General features: G+C 32.5%; 1 protein-coding gene across 2 annotated transcripts; it reads left to right on the top strand.

Moving 5' to 3' along the window:
* Positions 1-1,354: 1,354 nt before the first annotated feature.
* Positions 1,355-22,238, top strand: LOC128178735 (RAB6A-GEF complex partner protein 2-like). 2 transcript variants are annotated; one of them, XM_052846041.1, is made up of 9 exons: positions 1,355-1,487; positions 3,272-3,394; positions 7,329-7,480; positions 9,226-9,309; positions 11,022-11,171; positions 12,464-12,604; positions 14,470-14,597; positions 17,005-17,182; positions 20,896-22,238. In XM_052846041.1, exons 2-9 carry the CDS (start codon positions 3,294-3,296, stop codon positions 21,117-21,119), a joined length of 1,158 nt encoding a protein of 385 aa, XP_052702001.1. In that variant the 5' UTR covers positions 1,355-1,487; positions 3,272-3,293; the 3' UTR covers positions 21,120-22,238. The 2 variants fall into 2 exon arrangements, with proteins under 2 accessions (XP_052702001.1, XP_052702000.1); XM_052846040.1 differs by lacking the exon at positions 1,355-1,487 and adding an exon at positions 1,536-1,557.
* Positions 22,239-24,264: the final 2,026 nt, after the last annotated feature.

The following is a 24,264-nucleotide window of genomic DNA, read 5'->3' on the forward strand; positions in this document are numbered from 1 at the left end:
ATTTACCCAAATGGAACATCAAATAACCCAAATAACAAATGGACCCATTTTAACTTTATCTAAACAATAAAACGCCCTCTTTAGTGATTCATGTCGGAAATGGAGGTGGCGACATTGCAGATAAAATGCATAACCCGCGTTAAATAGCGGGTTATGTAAATTTTTACTGCAATGATCATAACTCGCATGAATGATCGAAGAAAGCATTTTATTTATTATATTTACATCTTTCTCTTGACTTATTAATAAATTGGTTGTAAAAAAATAAGTAAAATTCACTAAATCACTGTTACGGTACATGTATCAGTGCGTTGGCTAAAAGAAACAGCTATAAATGGTCTCCCATTGGAATTTGAGTCTGACATTCTCATGATTATTTGATGCAGTCCGTGATTTTTCTTCAGTATTTCAATTAATTCAAGTGATTAGGCCCAAAGAAAAATTATTTAGAGCTAAAAAATTATTTCAATGTTTATTTCAGTAAAACTTTACATATTTGTGGCGCGAGGTTTTCAAGAAGGAAATGAACAATTTTCATAACTAGCTAGTTTTAGAGTACTGTTACTTAGCTTCCTAATTTTCAGCGCAAACCAAACTTCTAGATAGTTTGTGTATTATGATATCGATATATTCATGATGTTCTAAAAAACATATTAAAACAATATTTAAATATTCCTATCGATATATTTTGGCATATAATTTAGCTTATATTTCATAGAAGATAAGAAAAAATTAACTCCAATGTTGGCCTAAAATTAGCTTTAACAGTTATTTCATGCTTTATCTCAAATTTTTGAGATGTGGCCCCTACTTGTTTGATCTTTAAATGAGATATTAAATTAATGTATAAAATTTTATATGCGTTATAATTTGATAACTCCAAAATTTTGTAACGTCTGTTGTTGTGTTCATTATGTACTGGCCTTTGAAGCCACCAGTAAAGCAAGAATTTTTAAACTTAAATGATATTTCAAACTATAAATATTTGTTTGATTTCTTCAAATTATCAATTTCTATGTCAAATTATAGCAAAAATTAAAGGAAAATAATCATTTCTGTTTGGGGCCCTATATTTCCGAAAAATGGAATGTGACATGGGTCACCGTGAAATAAAAAAAAAATGAACATTATGGGTCCCCATCTTTATATCCAAGTAGATTACAGTTACATTGATAATAATTGTCTCTTTCATATTGTTCATGAAAAGAAAAGTCCTTATCATAATAATTAAAATTATTAAATAAAATCTTACATTAATATGCTATTCATTTTTCATTTGTTTCCATTTGGGTCCATTTGGGTCATTTACCGTTCCCTTCCGGAACATAAAACACGTTCACAATTTGAAGTTTATATGCAATTAAAGCTATAAGCATGGTTTCGTACAAAAATGACTAGATATAATTACTGAATTGTTTACAGTTTAGTATATTCACTAATTGATTTCCTGCATAGAAGCTGCAGTACTTGACTGCCAGTAATAAAAGGTAATATTCATTTATATTAATATGTATTGAAAAAATGGTGAACATCGGCCTGGGTATCTCAAAAGTTGAGGTCAGTTGTAAGGGTCCTGGGTTTGAATCCCGGTCCAACCATATGTTTCAATATATTTATATGCTCATTCCTCCTTTCCTACTATACCCAGGGACGTATATAATAATACACTGTTATATACAGATTCAGTACAACCACTAGATTTAGCTATATGTGTAGCTTGAATTACTGACAAAGCTTTATTTACCTAACTGAAGAAGGATTTTTTAGGTACTCAATCATACTTTTTTTGATGGGAAAAGTCGCATTTACTGTAGTTACAGCAATAATTTTCAACTTTGAACTGATCTGAATTCATGAAAATAATCACTCAGAAAATGTTGCTCTTTCAGCGCAATTCCAATCAAAGTTCTAAAGATTTTGAGGCTATATATAACTGTTTATATGTGTTACCAAACGGCTACTTTTTAAAATGGAATAACAAAGAAGAGCAGTTCTGGTAACATTATAATTGATTGGTAATAATTCAACACAATGTGAAGTTATCACACTAATTGCACACAAGGTGCAATTCAGTTACTCAAACAATAGAAATGCATGTTTTGCTTAAAACTGCACAAAAGCAGCAATGTTTTAACTATTTCTGCTCTGGGTTGCTTTTCTAAAACTACACAGTACAAAATTTAATATCGCCTGACAGTTCCTTGTAAATTTTTGTCTGTTTTACATAAAATGCAAACTGTCATTAAGGTAGCTAAATAAACCTACTTTAGGTAGGTAAATAAAGTTATGTAGGTAAATCAAGCTACCTAGCTTAATATAGTGATAAGTAATGGACCTATGTCACAAATCAAATATGTTTGTTACCTATTTATGAAAGTTTTTTAGCTCACCTGAGCTGAAAGCTCAAGTGAGCTTTACTTATTACTTTTTGTCCAATGTCCGTCTGTCTGTGTGCCCGTAAACTTTTCCATTTTTAGACTCTGGCCCATGGACAATTCTTTGGCCTCACAAGGGGTTTGTAGTTTGATGTAGGTTTACAATCCATATACAATCAGTTATTTAAAGAGGTTCATTCCCCTGTTTTGGGGTAGCCATTTTGGGTCACCTCTAGTCTGGAAATTATGCTGCATGTATTAATTCTACTTGTAAATTCATATTTTACAATGTGAAATAAACTATTTTGAATGAGATAGTAATGGGAAAATTACATATTTATAGACTTTAGAAAGGTACTATATTTTGTGACGGAAGGTTTTTTAGAAGAAAATGAATATTTTTCATAACTTTGTTGTTTTAAAGTACCGTAAATTAAGCTTCCTTTTTTTCTGTGCAGACCAAATTTCCAAATAGTTTGTGCGTTGATATATCTTTGAGTTGTTCCGAAATACATATTTTAACAAATTTTCAATATTTCTATCGATATATTTTGGCATATTAATCGGAATTTTGTTAAAAGTCAAGAAAAAAGGAACCAAGTTTTTTGTCAAATCATATTATAATCAAATGGAGTGAAAAATTTCAATGTTTATGTGACGGTCAGACCGGTTTGATTGTGGGCATCAAATAGCTCAGTTGGTAAAGCACCTGACTATAAGAAATTCTGGGACCCAGGTTTGAATCTTTGTCTTGTCCATCACTATTTTTACCATTCCTTTTTAGTTAACTTCACCCAAATGCTCTATGTTTATGTATATCCAATATCATATATTAGTACACAATGTCATGAACAATCTACCATTTGATTCATTGTAATGTGTTTGACCTTTTATAGTGGCATCACCAAAATCTTCATAATGATTGAAGTCACTGGAGTTTTGCCTCGAGGGAGTGTTTATTTAGCTGGAGAAACTGTGAAATGCATTGTTACCATCAAGAATTTATCTAAACTATCACAGTAAGTGGCACGCATTTAAAGTTGATTCAGAACATGATTCATAAATAGGCATACTACCAAAGGTATGTCATTCTTTATTTTCAATTTCATCCAAACTTGGCAGAAATATTATTAGGTGAAGGGGGTACAAATTTGTTCAAATGGGACCACTTTCCCTCTCAAGGGGTGATAATAAAGAATTACTGAAGAATTGTTTTAAAAAAATTTCTTCTCAAAAACCAATTGGCCAGCGAAGCTATCTTAAAAGTCTTTCCTCACAAAAACTAATTGGCCAGACAAGCTGTAACTTAAGAGAAAGCATCCTCATGAAGTGTAGATTCAAGTTTGTTCAAATCATGACCCCAAGGGGGAAAGTGGGGCTACAATGTGGGGGAGGGGCAAATTTTTCCATAGGAATATATAGATAAAAATCTTGAAAAATCTTCTGAAAACCCATATGACCAGACAATCTGTAACTTATGAAAAACCTCCTCAGGTAGTAGAGATTCAAGTTTGTTCAAATCATGATGTCTTTTGGTAGGATGGAGCTAAAATGGAGGGGGAGGGCAATTATTTACGTAAGAGTTTGTAGAGAAAAATCTTAGAAATAAAAACCTATAACTTGACAATGTGTGGAAGCATTCTCAGATAGTGTAGATTAAAGTTTGCTTAAATCATGATCCCCAGGGGTAGGGTGGGGCCACAATGGGTGGGGTGGAATTTTGATATTGTAATAAATAGAGAAAAACTTTTGGTAAAAATGGTATTCCATAAAGATACAATGTCAAAGATTAAGTGTATGCAAAAATAAGTGTAAGTTTTGAATACTTCACAATGTTTTTTTTTGTTATTCTACCAAGGGGCCATATGGCACATTATCCTTTGAACACCCTTATAAAGTTATTGTTGCTCAGGTGAGCGACATGGCCCCATGGGCCTCTTGTTGTGTTCCCATACAGAAATTATTTTTATTTACTTCGAATATTTCTATCCTTGGGGAGGAGACCAATCCTGCTGTTGTAAATAGGTGAAAGTCTATAACTTTTTAAGATAATTGGTTTGTAAGCAAAGCAATTGATACTGAAATAGTTAAAAAAAATCAAACCATGCAGCTTTAAAAGAAATATGCCTATATATAAAATTTATTTTTGTCACAATTTGTAGATGTCCTTAAGTGCAGTCATCCATTAATAACATCATGGCAGGCAATGCTTTTTAGCTCACCGAGACGAAGTCAGGGGGAGCTTATGCTATACCCTCGGCGTCGGTGTCGGCGTCGGCGTCCGGACCTGGTTAAAGTTTTTGTTGCAGGTCATTTATCTAAGCTATTACTTGTCCTATCTTCACCAAACTTGCATGGATGATGCATCTGGACCTACTAATGGACTTGAAAGACTTTGATGCTGAATCTGAGTTCTAAATTTCAGATGCTGGAGGAGGTTAAGGTTGTTGGACCAGGTTAAAGTTTTTGTTGCAGCTGCCCTTTGATAGCAATATCTAAGTTACTGCAGGTCCGTACTTCACCAAACTTGCATGGATGATGTGTCTTATGATACTGATGCACCAGACAGGCTTGAGTGCTGAATCTGAGCTATAGGTTTCGGATGCTGGAGGAGGTTAAGGTTTTTGGAGCAGGTTAAAGTTTTTGTTGCAGGTGCCCTTTGATAGCAATATCTAAGTTACTGCTGGTCCGTACTTAACCTAACTGGCATTGATGGTGTGTCTTATGATACTGATGCACCAGGCAGGCTTGGATGCTGAATCTGAGCTATAGGTTACAGATGCTGAAGGAGGTTAAGGTTTTTAGAGCTGGTTAAAGTTTTTGTTGCAGGTGCCCTTTGATGATTATATCTTAGTTACTACTTGTCCTAACTTCACTAGACTTCCATGGATGGTGCATCTAATGATACTGATGCACCAGACAGGCTTGAATGCTGAATCTGAGCCAAAGTTTTCGGATTGCTGGAGGAGGTTAAGGCTTTTAGAGCTGGTTAAAGTTTTTGAAACAGGTGCCCTCTGATGATTATATCTTAGTTATTACTTGTCCTAACTACACCAGACTTCCATGGATGGTGTGTCTTACGATACTGATGCACCTGACGGGCTTGAATGCTGAGTCTGAGCCATAGGTTTCAGATGCTGGATATGGTTTTTTTTTTTGGAACAGGTCACATGTTAAATAGATAATAGTACTATTTCAAACTTGCATAGTTGATTAAACTGTAATATGAATGAATCACAGAGGAAACTTCAGATGCAGAGCTTGATCTCCATTATCAAGGATGCTAAAAAATATATCTTAGTTATTACAGGTCCTTACTTCACTAAACTTGAATGGATGGTGTGTCTTATGATACAGATGCACCTGACAGGCATGGATGTTGAATCTGAGCCATAGGTTGCGGATGCTGGAGCAGGTTAAGGTTTTAATTGCTAGTGCCCTCTGATGATGATATCTTATTTATTACTGGTCTGAACTTCACCAAACTTGCATGGAGATGCGTCTTATGTATACTGATGCACCTGACAGGCTTGAATGCTGAATCTAAGCCATAGGTTTCGGATGCTGGATGAGGTTTAGTTTTTTTGGAACAGGTCACATGTTTTATAGATGATATCTTGCATAGTTGATTTAACTATATTATAAATGAAACGCAGGGGTTGCTTCAGATGCAGAGCCTGATCTCCATTATCAAGGATGCTAAAGAAATCTCCTACCTCATTCAAACCTCGATAGATAGATGTGTTTGTTGGTAAATGATATAACATGATTCCTATGATATAGTATTGTATGGTATGAAACAATATTGTTTAATATGATACAATATAATATCATATGTAATATTATAAAAAGTTATATGATGCGATATGATATTGTATCAATTTTTTTGATATTTTATGTTATGATATTGTAACATGATATCGTTATGTATAGTATTGTATATTATGATACAATATTGTAAATTATTATATTGTATTATTAATTAATTATTTTATCACATGATACTATTACATAGGATATTGCAAAATATATAATAGTGTATCCTATGATACAATATTGTATATTCTATAATATTGTATCATACGATATTGTATAATATGATATTGGTTTCTGTAAAATAGAATTATATCACATGAAATTGTATAATATGGTACTGTAATATTATATAATATCGTATCATATGATATTGTATAATATGATATTGGTTTATAATATGATATATTATCACATCACATGAAATTGTATTGTATGATATAGTAAAATATATTATTATATCATATGATACAATATGTATAATATAATGTTGTATTATATATTTGACTTTATCACATAATATTGTATCATTTGATATGATACAATTTTGTATCAAATTATATTGTATCATATGAAACAATATCATATTATGTTTCAAAAATGATACAGTATCATACAATATCATACTTTATTTTACAATATAATATCATATGTTTCAATGTTATGTTGTATTATGTAATATGATATTGTAATATAATACTATATTGTTTTTTATATTATGATATTGTATTATGTGATCAAATACAATAACGTATAACACAATACAATGTCATATCATACGTTACAATATCATATCTCATCATTGTTTATTATGGTATTTTATTGTATTATATGATATATGTTGTAAATATGATAGGATGCAATTTTTAATTTTATATAAGTGTATTGATAAACATATGAACATATGATTATCATACAATTTTTTAACAGATGATATACGATATTGTGTCAAAACAGAATCCATGAATATCCAAGATCATAAAGTATGATTTTCATTTAATATGATAAAGGTGGTCTCATAAAGGTGAAATCTCATAAGGGTGATGTCTCGTCTTGGTGAGCTTTGTAATCTGTGATTACCTATGTTTACAAGTTGTGTACAGCTTTAAGATGTTAAGCTTACACATTTTTTCCCCACAGGAATAATGTTGATTGTTTGGCATGGGCCAGTGTTCAGATCAATTGCCAATGCTCTGTTAGTGATACAAGAATTAATCTTCCCAACACAAGGAAGTTGTCCTCCGAGGAAATTTCACCATCTTCATCAGATACATCTTTTGTTCCTAACAGAGGTAAGTGCTTTGTAAATAAGTCATTTTCTTTTTCCTAAATTAGCGGTACCCATTTATACAGTATTATATTTCATCATATGTATACAATATTGTATAGTTCTCAGTGGCGTAGCTAGAGCTAGAATGAAGTATAGGCACCAAATACGGCGAGGGGTCTGGGGGCCGCTCAAGGCCCCCAGCGGGTCCAGGGCAGCGCCCTGGTAGGGGGTTCAGGGGGGGGGGGGGGCAAAGCCCCCCGACGGAAAACGGATTTCATGTTTTATAGAACACATAGGAACAAATTTTAGGCACTTTTCGTACATAAAATTTTGAGTTTTTTAAAAAGATTTTTTTCGTAGTAAAAAGGCAAAAAACATTTTTTAATACAATCCAATTAACATTGTTTTCACCAGGAGTCTTTTTTTAAGCGTTATCAAAGTGAATGGCGGGAAGAAACGGGGAAATAAGATAGGGCAAATGCCCATTCGGTTTCATCGCAAAATACAATTTTGAATTTATTTTATCAATTAAATCAATTCAAATTTATCATTATACAAGTTTGCAAAAGCACAATTTCTAAATAAATTCAGTTTTTATTATGTTAACAAACGATAGAGAAAATATATTACCTTAAATTTTGGTGGAATCGAACCCACAACATAAAAACCCTACTTATAGAAGGTTAGCTAATGTCTGGTGCTCTAGCTTCTGAGCCATTTCATACACAACAAAGTAGATTGTTTAAATATTACGCGTGCCTTGAACTTTGGCCACGAATTTACGGACTTGAATTATTTTTTTTAAAACGTTCAGTTGTTGAGATACAAAATGGTATTTTTATTGTATAGTGGGTCATCTCTCCACGTCTTTGTTGATTGAAATCGGTTTGTTTTTCATAAAACTTTAATTAGTCTATGAGAAAAATATGGAGCAGAGACTCACTATATTAAAAAAGACCTTGAAGTTGTAAAAAAAAAAATGACACTATTGGAAGTTTTGATATACGTATACGCCTGTTTGAGTCAACATATTCCAAGTATTGAACATATTTAAAGGTTAAAAACCGATGATATGTTAAATATTTAATGTTTTAAATATTTTTTTTAAAATATCAGATTTATTGATATTTAAATTTTTCGGTATCTTTTACGTCCGTGCATAGATATTTTATACGCCTAATCCACCCATCTTCTTACACTAAAGCTATTATCTGTCTCTATAAATTAGTTTACTATTAAAGGGAAAACATTAAGACTTTGAAATTGAATGTCATGATTCAAAAACAGTTGTAATGGTTACTTTAAATTTTGATAATAATAAGAAAACAGATATATTGCTTCTATCTATGAATATGATTTTAAACATTTCATCCAGTGTTCTTACTTTTGGTTTATTGCCCGACATGTTTTTCACTGCCGGATTGACTGCGCAATAATTAGCATCATCGATGTCACATATTTGTGACCTCAAACAATCAGAGTTTTGAAATAGGAAAAAGAAAGATATTTGCTGTGAGCTTTTTTTTAAATTTTTTTTAAATGTGACATTTTAACATTTTTAATTTTTGGTCTTAAAATCATGTGTAGGCACGTGCCTTAAGTGCCTAACGGCAGCTACGCCACTGGTTCTATAGGATGCAATATCATTAACTATGATTTTCATACAATATGTTAAAGGTAGTCTCATAAAGGTGATAGCTCATAAAGGTGATGCCCCGTCTCGATGAGCTTTCATTGTTATCTGTGATTACCTATGTGTTTTTTCAGGGGAGCAAGGAATGACGGTACTGTCCACTAAACCTAGAATACTGTTCTGTGATTTAAAACTAAGGCCTGGAGAAAGCAAATCATGTAAGTGCAATTAATAAAGCAAATGATTTTAAAAATAATTCTTAAAGATTTTATCATGACAATAGAAAAAAGTCCATTAAAGAGGTTCGATCCTCTGATTTTGGGTAGCCGTTTTGTGTCACCTCTAGTCTGGAAATTCTGTGTCATATATGAATTCTACTTGTAAATTTCTGTTTTACAATGCCAAATAAACTATATTGAATAAAATAGTGAAGGAAAAATTCCATATTTAAGAGAGTGTAGTAAGGAACTATATTTTTTGGCGGAATGTTTTTAAGAAGAAAATGAACATTTTTCATAACTCAGTTGTTTTAGAGTACCGTCATTTTGGCTTTCTTATTTTCCATGCAGACCAAATTTTCAGATAGTTTATGCATTGGGATATCTTCGTGTTGTTTCAAAAAACATATTTCAACAATATTTCAATATTTCTATCGACATATGTTGGCATGTTTTCCCCTAAAATTAGCTTATTTCATGCCATATCTCAAAATTTACATTATAGACCCATACTTTTGGTTTTATTTTCTGAATATTTAAGTTTCTTTTGACAAGTCTGTCAGAATTTGAGACTTTTTAATTATTTAATTGCATGTTGAATCGTTTATGAATAAAAATAGTATTTTTTCAGTGCAAAAAGGTCAAAATATCCATAAGGTGAAGTAATTGCAAACTTTTTCATTATGATAATTTTAATTTTATTAATTCTAAATAATGTAAATTTGTATTTGATACCATGGTTCATTTCGATAAAGAGTTATAGAGGGAAAAGCAATTTATGTGCAATTCGCACTTTCAGTGCAGAAAGGTCATATTAAATACACCGTAGCACCGAAAGGAGCATATAGACCCCAAGATTTTGTTTTGAATTTTGGTTTAGATATATGTGTAGATGTTAAAAAAATACTTTAGAAAAAAACTTAGAGACTTTTGATCGCAGGATCCAACATCCTTAAAATGATGTCCTAGGTTAATACATCTGAATATGGATATGTAAGTTCTTTCTCTTCTTTATTTTAGTAAATAGCATAAATATAATTTCTGCATAATTTATTTCGTATGATATTGAAATGAACATGGAGAAAGTGTCCCTTAAAATATACTAAACAACAATATTTTGATATGGAAGCAAGTTAGTGTAAAGAAAATTTAAGTTTATAAATAATATTTATACTCACCATTCAGAAAAGGGTCACAATTTGAAGAGAAAGAGTCCAATTTTATGCACAGAAATTAGTAAAATTGATTTTTAAATGATATTAAGCAAGCTTATATGAAGATTTTTACAAAAGGACTGCATGCAAACTTAAAACATTTTGCGGTATCAAAATACTATATGACACTGGCCCTATAGGTCAATTCTTTTGTAAGATACAAGTGATCCTTTACGATTAAATAGAAGATAAATGATTTGAAAAAACTGTGACTGATAAATAACACTTTATAATGTACACTATAGAAATGTAAAAAAAAAATTAGCTATGATATTTAATAAATTAAACATCCAAAAATCACACTGTTAATGAATATTTATCCATTGCACCCAGCATCAGAGTTTCTACAAGTTTATTCCCTTTTACAACAATAACAAATACTTGTCAATGATCAATATGATACATAAAATTGACTTAAGATTGTGTCAAGTACACCATGTACATGTGATACCAGTAGCTGTGTTGATGCCAGATGTTTGGTATTTGTTCTATGTACAGTTGCCTTTGAGGATGTGATTCCTGCTGATGCTCCTCCTTCATACAGAGGACAGGCAATAAAATACTCTTACAAACTCATCATTGGAGCACAGATGCTTGAGCATCCTACCAAACTGCTAAGGATACCATTCAGGGTGCTTGTCCTTCATGGTAAGTTATATATTACCGCACTACAAACCAAATTTTAGATTCAAATGAAATGTCATTTGGCACATAAGAAATGTATTCCATAGGCATATATGCAAACATACAAACATGTAATAAAGTTGGATGCACAGACAACTTATCTTTCAGGTGGTATGGGACACCTCCGTGTTGTGACATATTTATCGAAATAAACAATAAAAACATATGTAATTTTATAAACTGTTTCTTCCCCAAAATTAATATCTGACATTGTAGTGCATCTATTATACTACCTTGTCCATATAGTTTGTATTATGACTCTATTAAGCTGTTTTATCATACTTATGTTCTTCAGGTGAGGGATGTGGCCCATGGGCCTCTCGTTTCACTTTCATTTGAAAATTATCATTATCATGGTAGATTTTTTATGCATATGCATTAGCAATTCTAAATAGCAGCCGCAAATGCAACCTTTCATAAATTTCTGCACTTAAAACTTCAAACCATACCTTTTACTGTACACAGGGATATATTCACCCCGTTTTATTTTAACTTGCATCTTTATTGTCAGTGGGCGAATTTAAGACTGGGCGAACTTCAATGTCTCAAATTATCTCAAATTAACTCTTTCTAAGTACAACCGTGTTTGGGTGAATTCAAGATGGGGAAACTGTTTCCAAGTGTGGAAGGGTAAAAATTACACGGGTGAAAATAACCCTGTATACAGTATTTCAGTGAAATAAATAAGTTTATTCATAAGCGTATATATTACATGTATAAGTATATTATGATAGAGAGAGCTTGGTCAGATTCATATATATCTCTAAAATTGGCTTAATATATTCTATTGTTAATAACCACTTATCATTGACTTAACAGTTATAATTAGATACCCCTAAAAAAACAAAGCTACCTAAAGGGGTATCTTGATATTTTATTTATAGCAAGACAATTATCCCAAATGACAATTCACACCCTCACACATGATGGTTTGTATACACTACACATGTATCGGAAGGTCACATGTTTTCCAGTGTCTCACTTATGAGAATTAAAGGGAAATGGAAGCAAATAATGAAAAATTCAAAATACTGTACAAATTTTCATTTTCCTTGAATTTTGGTGTCCCATCATGATTCCCTTAATAGGGTCGGAAAAAAAAGATGCATTTTGTGTACTCACGGTACATATCGCATTTATGTTCTGCATTTACTGTTTGGTAACTGTATGATTATATTTTTACAGTCTTCACTTGCTCCCTTTTCCTTTGTAGTGTAGTTATATCAATTTGATTTGGAACCCTGTTGTTTCCACAGGAATGAATGATGTCAGTGTGTACATGGATACAGAGGAGGTGCAACCCAGTAACCCATTTCTTAAGCAGGAACAAAATGAGAACAACTTGTTAGACATAGCCATGCAGGTGCTGGCCACCATTACTGCCAGAAAAGCTCCACGTAAGATGCATTTATTTGTCTTTCTAGATAAATTATTATGCCCCCTTCGAAGAAGGGAGGGCATATTGCTTGGCTGCTGTCTGTCGGTTTGGTCAGTCTGTCCATCAACAGTTTCCGTTCATTTTCTTTGCAAAGGATGCACATATTGAAATGAAAGTTGGTATACAGGTTTATCATAATAATATCTAGGTCAAGTTTGATTTTGGGTGCGATCAATCAATATTCGACAGAGTTGTGCCCCTTGGACATAGAAAAATTCCAATTATTAGTAGTTTCTGTTCATTTTGTTTCGCAGTTCTTTCCAAGGGAGGGGGGCATAAGTATTTTACAAACATTTCTTGTTTTTCATTGTTCTCATTTTTGAAATTCGTATGTAGCAAGTGTGGATATTATTTGCAATGTTGCTTACTTTTTACATTATAAATCATCTTCTGAAGAATCACATTAGGCAAATACAACCATATTTTTACTTTGACATTACTTTTTTAGTGTAAAACGTGATTTTTATTTCACGAAAATGAAGTCGGTGGGAGCTTATGATATACCCCTGGTGTCGGTGTCCAGACCTGGTAAAAAGTTTTTTGAGCAGGTCCTATATCTATGTTATGACTTGCCCTACCCTCACCAAACTTGCATGGGTTGTGTGTCTTATGAAACCGATGCACTTGACAGGCGGGATGCTGAGTCAGAGCAGTAGGTTTTAGATGGAAGAGGTTTTAAATTAGTTTTTTGGAACAGGTCACATGCTTAATAGATAATAGTACTACATGTATTTCAAAATTGCATAGTTGATTTAACTATAATATGAAAGAATCGCAGAGATCGCTTCAGATACAGAGCCTAATCGGCCTTATCAAAGATGCTAAAAAAACTCATACCATACTCAAACTTGTTTGATAGCTATGTTTCTTGTGAAATGATATTAAAAGATTGTTTTTCAACGTAAATGCAATTGTTTAATTAATCTTATTATTAATTAATAAGATTAATGATTTTCGAAAATTTAAGGAGATGTGCGCATGAAATTTTATGAATCTTCAAGAAATTTGAGAAACGCTTGTCTATGAAATTGATACAAACTCTGCATTTTTAAATATTTTTTTAACAAATTAAAATGGATTGTACCTACAGACCCTGAAACGTGCTACTACACCTCTAAAACGTACTGTATTATTCCATGCAAGAAACGAACTTAACCATTCACAAAATGAAACGTTCCATTCACAAAGTGTACCATACCGTTCACAAAACGAACTGTACCATGCAAAAAGCGTGCACAATAGTTTATGCAAGACCCACCTCAAAACAGCTAAAAAAGCATACAGTACTGTGCAATAAGCATGCAACTTTCATATATGGCTTATTGACCTAATGTCTTTCGATGAATACAGACAGAGATGATCGCTGACCAGATAAGTCAAATTATTTCAAGAAAAATCGAAGTGTTCAGGCCACACCTATCTCATTAATAAAGTGCGCAAACCATTCACAAAGTGTGCAGCTATTTTCAGCAAAGCTTACCCTGCAGGAAGCCAACCATTCCATTCACAAAATGAACTGTATTATTCACAAAGCAATCGTACCGTTCACAAAACAAAGCGTAACGTTTACAAAGCGAACCGTTGTCCCGACTAAGTCTCCGTCTTCATCGTGAATCATATAAGAAAATAATTACTGCTGTTTTTTCAATCAGTACAATGATTTAGCGCCCTTGAAGTACAATATTCACCTTGCCCTCAGACTCAGTTATTCACCTTGCCTCTGGCTCAGTGAATATTATATTTCTCGGGTAGATATATCAACGTATTGACCTCAAAAAACAGGAAAAATTGTATTTTGTAATTCATTAATAAAATCTTTTGCAGACTTCTATAACATTACAAATGCCAAAGGAAAAGTAGCAAAGTTTATATTGTTCAAGCAAGCCTACAAACTTGGAGAGGATATAGTTGGTGTGTTTGATTTTTCAGAAGGCACAGTTCCATGTGTTCAGGTAATATTCTTTTCACAATTGATAAGGGTAAATAAAATGTCGACTTTGTTTTCGGGCAATATTTCATCTTGCGGGGGCTAATTTCAATGTTGTCCTCAACCTCAGTTAATATTTGTATAATATTTCCTTTTCTATTAATTAAGTGTATTTTTTCATTATGATAGACTTCTACAGAAAATAAGACAGAATGACACAGGTTAACTTTACCAAATGCTTGTTCAGATAATTAAATCACACCTCTACCAGTTTTAATGAATGAAATTGTTTTATTGTAATGATCATAGAGAAGTGTTTTATGTAGATTCAGGGCTCTACATTAACTTTTTTTCCTACTTGTCCATTCGGACAAGTGATCGAGACATTTACTTGTCCGAACTTCAATTTCACCTGCCCGAAAATTTTTCAATATTAAAGATCAAATATTGTCAACTTGAAAACTACAGTTCTGTATTACTAAAATAGAGTCATTAATTGATTATTCTAGCTATAATTAATAACCTGACTTTTTAAAGGGAAACTTAAAGTGTCATTCCTAAATGTAACATTAAACATGATTTGTCAGCTGTAGCTTTGTTATGGCAAATTACAAGACAATTTAAATTTAGCATCAGGTTTAAAAATACATGTAACTGTTATATTGATTTCTCAGCTAAACATGGAAAGTCATCATAGTCTATTAATGATGAATGAAACCTAGAATAAATTACATTTCTTTCCATAATCCTTTGTCTTTGCCACCTTTTCTTCCTTAAGGTACCTCACTACACCCAGACTTATACTTTTTAAGACACTACGTCACAAGATGGCAATTTAAGTATTTTGTTAAACAGTTTTTATCATTCGATTCGGTTGTATATCGTCGTAGCTCAGTGGCTAAAGTAATGGACTTCTGAACTACAGATCATGTGTTCGATTCCGCCTGGAGCTTTTGTTCATGTTTACTGAATTAAATTTTTGAAAATGCAATTTTTCATCAAAAATTGCACATTTTTTGCCTGTTTGACTTAAATACTTCATATCCATTATGATATCTATCATAATCAAGTAATTTTCTGCTGGTTTGAGAAAATATTCAGGGTGTAGTGAGCCACCTTAACATGTGTGTTTGGTATTTTGTGAGATCAATATTGATCAAAGTTGTTTGAAATAAGTGAATTTCAATCCCGATCAAGAGTTACTCAATTGCATTGCATTTTGATGTCGGGATCGAAATTCAAAGTAACTAACCGATAAACTTATAACGAGACTATGGATAAACTTATCACAAAACTTTCTTTTCTTTTTTAAATGTTGCAGACTTTTTAAAATCAAAAATGCACTTGTCCAGTCGGACAAGTGGCCAGCAATATTCACTTGTCGGTATATTTTTTTAACTGGTACCGGACAAGCGGACAAGCGTTAATGTCGAGCCCTGAGATTTAAAAAAAATCATCTATGCATTCAAATAAAAGTAACACCTGTGTCATCTCTTCTTCATCAACCAAGACTATTATATCCAAACGAAAACACATCTAGTGGAAACCATTTCATGTTCAGATAACATTAGATATTCAGTGTATTTTTATTAAACTTTGAAGTTTATATTCACTAACTGATAAATTCACACGTTTCTTTATATGTAGTGAAAATTACTCCATGTATAAACTTCGGGCTATACAGTTTCTGCCAAACTACACTTAGAGATTACTCAGTAAGGAATGTTGTTATAAGATCTTGTATAGTGTATGAAAGAGGAGCAGTTTTACACATTTAGTTACTGTAAATTCCTTATATTTCGCGAGTACTTAATTCCGCTGTTTTGTATCAAATTGTGAGAATATAAAATCGCGAACGCGGAACTTTTATTCTTATTTCTTATATTTCTCAACTCTAAGAAAAATAATGGCGAGATTTTTCAATCCGCGAAGGGTGCTTCTCGCGATTTTACGCGGATATTAGTTCCTCGCGTTTAATTAGGAATCTACAGTAGTTAGATTGGCAAAAGCTGATGTATGAAGAAATATATTTCTTGCATAACTGATGATATCAACAAGAACATTAAATGTTTGTAATCGGTAGTTCTTGGAACAAATTTAAGATAAAATCATTTTAATCTTCATTAAAAACACTGCAATACATGTACATATGGTAATACATGAACATGTAAATTTTAATATCAATCTCCAGCCAATTCATAGCCCTAACTTTGACATGGATTTTTTACTATACATGTATTTGGTGTTTTAATGTACTTGTATATTGTCTTGTAATATGATATTACTGTGGCATATTAAACAAATGTTTTACACTTGGTGCAAAATTCTTGTTCTTGATCATTGCACTCTTCCATCAATTTAAAAATCAAACTTTCTAATTTCAACCAAAAAAACATTCATAATTTAAGTTCAGCCTTTTTTTTAATTTGTAGTTTTCTGTTACATTGCAAAGTGAAGAACAAATAGCTGAAGAGTGTCGTCGTAAAGTCGGACATGGTTCATCATATACATCGTATGTCAAACATCAAGATATGTGTCTACACACAGAAAAGACACACGTCAATATACCTGTTCCTCTCTCAGCAACTCCAGGATTTATGACAGACATTGGTAACTAGTTTTGATATTCCACTTATCCAACTCATATCTAAGTTTACAAGAATATGTGAAATCTCTCTCTCTCTCTCTCTCTCTCTTTCTCTCTCTCTCTCTCTCTCTCTCTCTCTCTCTCTCTCTCTCTCTCTCTCTCTATATATATATGAGCTCCACCTCTGCCCCGGCCAGGGCTTGAACTCATGACCTCTGGAACCCACTCTCCTAGCAGTGAGCGGCCACCGTGCTAACCACTTAGTTGTTTAGATGGCCAAGTGGTTAGCGCTTTTCAGTACGAGAGAGTTGAGCTGAAAGCTCAAGTTAGCTTTTCTGATCACTTTTTGTCCGGTGTCTGTCTGTCTGTACATCCGTCTGCATTCATATAATAAATTGCTATATTTCATATATCAAACACCTTTAATGTTTTAGTTTTACAGCAACATGTATTTTATTTAATACTTTACATAAACTCTTAGTTATGTGTATCTGAAACAAGTGAGAAAGAGAAAGAGTTAGGAGATAAAGATTAAAGACAGAGAAAACCAGGAAAAGTTGTTAATGAATTAAAATAAGCTTCAGATTGATAAAAAAAAAAGAATAAAGAAGTTGAATTGATTACTACCATAACAATATTATTATCAGTATTACACTAATATTTGACTTCTTCTTAAATCTGTAGTTATCTAGCATATTTTCAACTTATCAGAGGTCAAATATGGAAAGAACAAATTATTAATTTTCAAGTACATGTACGCAATTTCAATAAAAAGGTGCTATGCTTAGGGCCTTAAAATACTGTAAATTCCTTATTTTATGCGAGTATTTAATTCAACAATTCCGCTATTTTGCATCAATTCGCGAGAATATAAAATTGCGAGCACCAATTTTTGTAATGGTGTCATATAGCTAAAAAATGTCTGAAAAATAAGAGAAAGATTTTAAAATCAGCGATACCTGCTTCTCGCGATTTTACCTGGAAATTAATTTCTCGCATTTAATTAGGAATTTACAGTATAACAAAATAGCAATAGTTTTCTTGAAAGTTTTGCCAAATATAATTTTTAAAAAATAATGTCTTTTCCCTCTAATAAAATATTCATTTGCTTTTTAATCTCAATTCTAACAAAAATTTAAACCGAAAACAAATCATGTTTATTTCTTCTCAGTTCTGCTATCTTGTAGAATGAACACAAACTGTTATAGTGTCTTAATCACACCATCATCGGGAACTCGTGGTCCCATGAGCACCATGATGACAATACCATGGCGGTGTATCGCGGATCGGATTAAAACACCATCACTGGGTAACAGTAAAATATGGGACCCGTGTTGGCCATAGTGTACAAAGTCAGCCGTGAAGTATAGTAAAGGTGGGATGGGACACCTCCATGTTATGACGGTTTATCTATTGAAATAAACAATAAAATCAAGTGTAATTTCATAAATAGTTTCTTTTTCATAATTAGCACCTTATCAGCAAAGCGCAGTAGGTTATAAGTCATAAGGTCGAATCCCACTGGGAATTTTAAAATGTTTACCTTTACAAAAATTTTTAGAATGTATTTTTTGGTGAAATACATGTATTGTAAAATTAGAAAATTCTGAACCAGTTAAAGTATTTTAATTATAATGTTTTTTAATTCATATTAATTTTGACAAATGTCCCATACCACCTTAAAATTGTTATGTGATTTGTAGTTGACCTAATATGGTTTATACATAGTCAGTGTTAATATTACACTAAGCCATTCCATATGGAATTCACTGACCATGTATAAACCATATAAGGTTAAATACAAACCATGTAACTAATAGTACCTCATGATTCAATAGTCATTTGATACAATATCGTGTAATATCATTTGATACTATATCATATAGTACATTATGGTACAGTATTGCATATAATTTCATGTCATTTGTATCATATGATAGAATATGTATATTGTATCATAAGATACAAATTGTCTCTTATGATATAACATTTTATTGTGTCATACCATGCGATACAATATTTTGATAAAGATCATGAACTATAATTTTCATATGATACGGTTAATTCGGTTAAAGATGACATGAATTCATAAAAGCATTTGGTCGGCATATTAATTTCAATCGCTCCTCTACTGCCACTTGGGTATATATGTATACTTATAACTGGTATATACCGTGGAATCATTAAATTTCGTGGGGGCCAATTTTCGTGGATTGCTTAAATTTTACAGGTTCGTAGGGATGTAATTTCGTGTATTCTCTTAAACCTACAAAGATACATGACTTTATTACCTTATTAATTCGTGGAGGATGTTAATTTGTGGATGCGAGGTACCCACGAATTCCATTTTCAATCAAGGCATTCAGGTTGCATGTGTTCATTGAAATTGCTTGATTTGCCACAGTGTATGATTTGCGCATGTGCAATGTTATAACATACACAGGAAAATGGTCTACAATTATCAAAGATTTTTGAAGAATGTGTGCCTGGATTTCAGTCTGTCTTGTTTCGTTGTTTATTGGATATTCCTTGCCAGTGCGATGATTGTCTTATTATTTTTGTTCAAAACGTGTTTCTACAAGTCTTTTCGTCCAGTGTAAAATGTTCGGGTGTATGATATACCTGAATGCAATAAGCATGAATAATGCTCTCCGCCTTTTATAGTGTAGCAATGAGCAGAACAATAGAAATTGACAAATTATGGAGGTAGTTGGAGATAAAAGGGAAATAATGTGTACATATGAATTCATGTCAGCTTTAAGGTGGTCTTACAGAATTGATGCCTTGTCTTGGTAACCTGTGTAATCTTTGAATACCTATGTTTTAATTTCCTGAGACAGTCAAATTTTTGAAGGATACAAATCTGCAATTTTTTAGTCCAAAATATAAATGAATTAGTTTCTTATCAGAACATTCTATGTTTTCTCTAATTGCTTTCTTCTGATCAGAAAGACTTTTGTTTTTATTGAATTTTTCATGCTATTCATTTGATATTAATATAGAAACAATTTAAAATTAATGTTTTATGTTGCATTTTTAGCCGGGCTCTGCTGAAAGTAGGCAGGCAAATCGCCAATGTTACTATAAATAGCACAACTTCAAAAGTAAACAAAAAACCAAACAGCATCAAAGTAAAAGCTTCCGCGATACTAAATAGTTACACAAATAGCCACGTTTTGTCAAAAGTGTTGGCATTTTGTTTCTTTTTTTTTATTTTGAGAGAATTGCCTATCTTTTTTAGTTTTCTATCAATAACATGTTTTAAAACAAGACTATGCATTTTGGACACATACAATGCGCATGAGTTTCCATGAACTACTTTGCTGCGCATTGAAGAAATGGGGATTGGATATATAATGCTTGTTGCAAAATTCAAGGCAGCAATTGTTGAACTTTTTTCTACTAGACAGACATATTTTTGTTTATAGCTGCAAGATTACAAAATTTGGTCGCTCTCCGACACTTTGCCGACATTAAAAGCATGAGAGAGAGAGAGAGAGAGAGAGAGGGAGAGAGAGAGAGAGAGAGAGAGAGAGATTTTCAGTCTTAACTACACAATATGCATAAAGACACACCAAAAGAACCTGGCTTTCAGTACTTCAGTACTTTGATTAAAGTTGTTTCTCTGGGACTTGATCTGTAAAAAGCTGATGAAGGATAAGAATTTGATAGGCTTTGAAATTTTGTGTTTGCTTTGAGTAAATTTAAGAAGTACTTCATGTTTACTTTTTTTCAGTTTGTCTGAGATGGCGCTTGCATTTTGAGTTTGTGACCTCTTGTGACCCAATTCCAGAATTAGAGAGGCCTGAAAGGCCAGACATGAGTGCCATATGGTGTGGACCAGCCAATCTTAATGTGGAGACCATGATATGGGACCTGCCAATAAAGATATACCCAACAAACCCTTTACATGCCTGCAGTTCAACACAACTGAAAACTAATGCATCAATCACACTTTAATGATGCTGGATCTAGAAAAAACAACAGACTTGTTCATTCATACAAGAATCATAAATGGTCATTATTTCAAGATTTGAACCACTTTTGAAGGATAATTTGATTATTTTAAGTAAAGATGTTCATAAGTTAAATATCTCTTGGTGCTATCTAAATACTCTTCTTCTTGAATTGCCTTAGGCATGTTTTGATTATTTGAAACATGAATTTATTCCAATTTTTAGCTCACCTGAACTGAAAGCTCAAGTGAGCTTTTCTGGTCACATTTTGTCAGTCGTCTATCTGTCTGTCCTTCTGTCTCAAGAACTCAAGAACTACTGGGCCAATTTCAACCAAACTTGGCACAAAGCACCCTAAGGCAAAGGGAATTCAAAGTTGTGAAAATTAAGGACCACTCCCTTTTTCAAGGGAAGTTAATTAGGAATTATTGAACATTTTTGAGAAATTTTCAAAATTCTTCTTTTTAAGAACCATTTGACTAGGAAAGTTAAAACTTGTGTGAAAGCATCCTCAGGTAGTGTAGATTCAAAGTTGCAAAAATCATGACCCGCGGGGGTAGGGTGAGTCACAATGAGGTGTCGAATTTTTACATAGGAATATGTAGAGTAAAACTTAAAAAATCTTCTCAGAAACTAATCAGCCAGGTGATTCTTTAAAATTGGTTAGACTTTGGCCCTTGGACAATTCTGTGGCATCACAAGGGGTTCAGAGTTTGATGTAGGATAATTTCCCATGCATAAACAAATGTTAAGGATCTTTTTGAGAACAGGAATGCTCAACATTTGATATGACTATAAACTCGTCCTGTTAGAAAAGGGACTAATGATAATTAAGATAAGAATATCCGGGGGGAAATGGATTTTGTATTTACACAGGATCTACATGTATTATACTACATTGTTCAGATATTTTGTATTATGACTTGTATTATGTATTATGATTTTATTGTTCCTATTGTTCTTCAGGTGAGTGATGTGGCCCATGGGCTTCTTGTTTTTGTTGCAAATCATATAAGTTCAATCAGTAAGATTGAAGTCTTGTATTGTTATAAGAAAAACTTTAATGTGTTCGTGAAGTTTTTTAAATTATAATGTTAGAAACACTAAAAGAACAAATGTTTGTATATATATATATATATATATATATATATATATATATATATATATATATATATATATATATATATATATATATGATCATATGATGCAAGTCCACAGGATCATAAGATGTTTTAGGGGCACCAAATTGTGCCATTTTTAATTAAAGTACCGATAGAATGAAAGGGAAAAATACATTTGTAAGCTCAATTGTTGTTTGTAAAATATAATGTACAATTAATATCAATGAAAAATTGAATATGAATCAGAAATTATTTTTTGATTATGTGTATAAATGATGCTTTTATTAATCTTATAATCTTGGATTGATGGTTGAATTATTAAGGTCTTCCGTTGGAAACGGAAGACCTTATTGTTTTTGCTTTGTTTCTTTTCCTCTATTATTAAGGTCTTCCGTTGGAAACGGAAGACCTTATTGTTTTTGCTTTGTTTCTTTTCCTCTATTATTAAGGTCTTCCGTTGGAAACGGAAGACCTTATTGTTTTTGCTTTGTTTCTTTTCCTCTATTATTATTATTATTTTTTTTTTCTCCCACGTTTTCTCGAAAACGCTTCAGTCGATTTTGATAAAACTTTCAGATCTTGTTTATGACAACATTTGTAAGAAAAGTACATGGGATTTTTTTGATCGTCTCTTCCGGTCCCGAGATATTAAAGATTTTATGTTTTTGCTTGTTCACGAGTTTTCTCCAAAAGTATTTAAGATAGAACTTTCAAATTTTCAGAGATCGTAGAGAGTGAACGGCCGCAGTGTACTACGCATATCCGAACGTCTGCCGTCACTTCCGGTCGTCAGCGGAAGGAAATGAAAAACCTTAATTTTTCAATTTTTTGAACTTGAATTTTTTTTATGTTACTATTCGATAGAGACACTCTAAAAACCTCTGAATATGAAATCTGTTTTTAAATCGATCCATGCATTCTCGAGATTTTGGGCTCCAAAGTTCTGAAGCGAGAGTCCGCGTAGCTCAGTCGTTAGAGTGGTGGACTTGTGTCCAGGCGACCCGGGTTCAGTCCCCGAGTGCCGATTATTTGTTCTTGCTTAACTGTGTTTTGTTTAACGATTTTATCTTTATAATGATGGATTTGAATGTTTTCCGTTTTCTTTTTGTCATAAATAAAAATAATAGCGGTTTTTTTTTCAGTACAAATATAGAGCTCTTTTCTGTCAACTGCTCGCTAAATTCGGACGATTGTCGCATTGCCGGCATCAAAGACATGCCGCCGAAGCACCACTGCAGTTCGACCGCATTAGAGTTCACTGGATCGCTTTGCCGACATCAAAGAAATGCCGCCATTTCAATGATTGTATACACACAACATTTAGCAATACACCAACGTTTTTAGTATTTCACATGGCTTAAAAAGAAAGGTTGTTTTGTATTTATTCAAACATTTAGATATGTACATGTATGCATGTATACATGCGTTTATTGACAAATGTTGCGTTTATATTGAATTCCTGAACACTAAAATCTCTCTCTCTCTCTCTCTCTCTCTCTCTCTCTCTCTCTCTCTAAAAGATCTACTACAGGTAACATGGAGTAATGAGGCTAGAGGCTAATGTACATTTGACGTCAAAAAAAGTAAATACGTATTCTTTTCTAGTTACGGGATAATGTCTACGGATGGTTTTTTTTTGAAATTCACTGTTCAATGATTTAAAAAAAAATCTATTGACTGTCTGGGATTAAAAAAAAACCCGATTTCTAATATCAACTGAATGCTTAACATTGGTCATTTAGACATAACACTTGGGTATCGTTTGGATTCGGGAAAATGGGGAATAAATAATCATACTATATTTCTAATGATGTAGGTTATTTTATTTGCTGACTTACCAGAATTTTTATTATGCAGTTATTGTCGGCAAAGAAAAACTTGAGACAAAAAGAAATATAATACATATGAAAAAGCAGATAAAACAATTATAAATTTCTTTATCAAATCAGAGACGTAAATGTTATCTATGTCTCTGATCAAATCGATTTCTGATTAATCTCTCTCTCTCTCTCTCTCTCTCTCTCTCTC

Source organism: Crassostrea angulata, chromosome 3 (assembly GCF_025612915.1).
Source record: "Crassostrea angulata isolate pt1a10 chromosome 3, ASM2561291v2, whole genome shotgun sequence".
Lineage (NCBI taxonomy): Eukaryota > Metazoa > Mollusca > Bivalvia > Ostreida > Ostreidae > Magallana > Magallana angulata.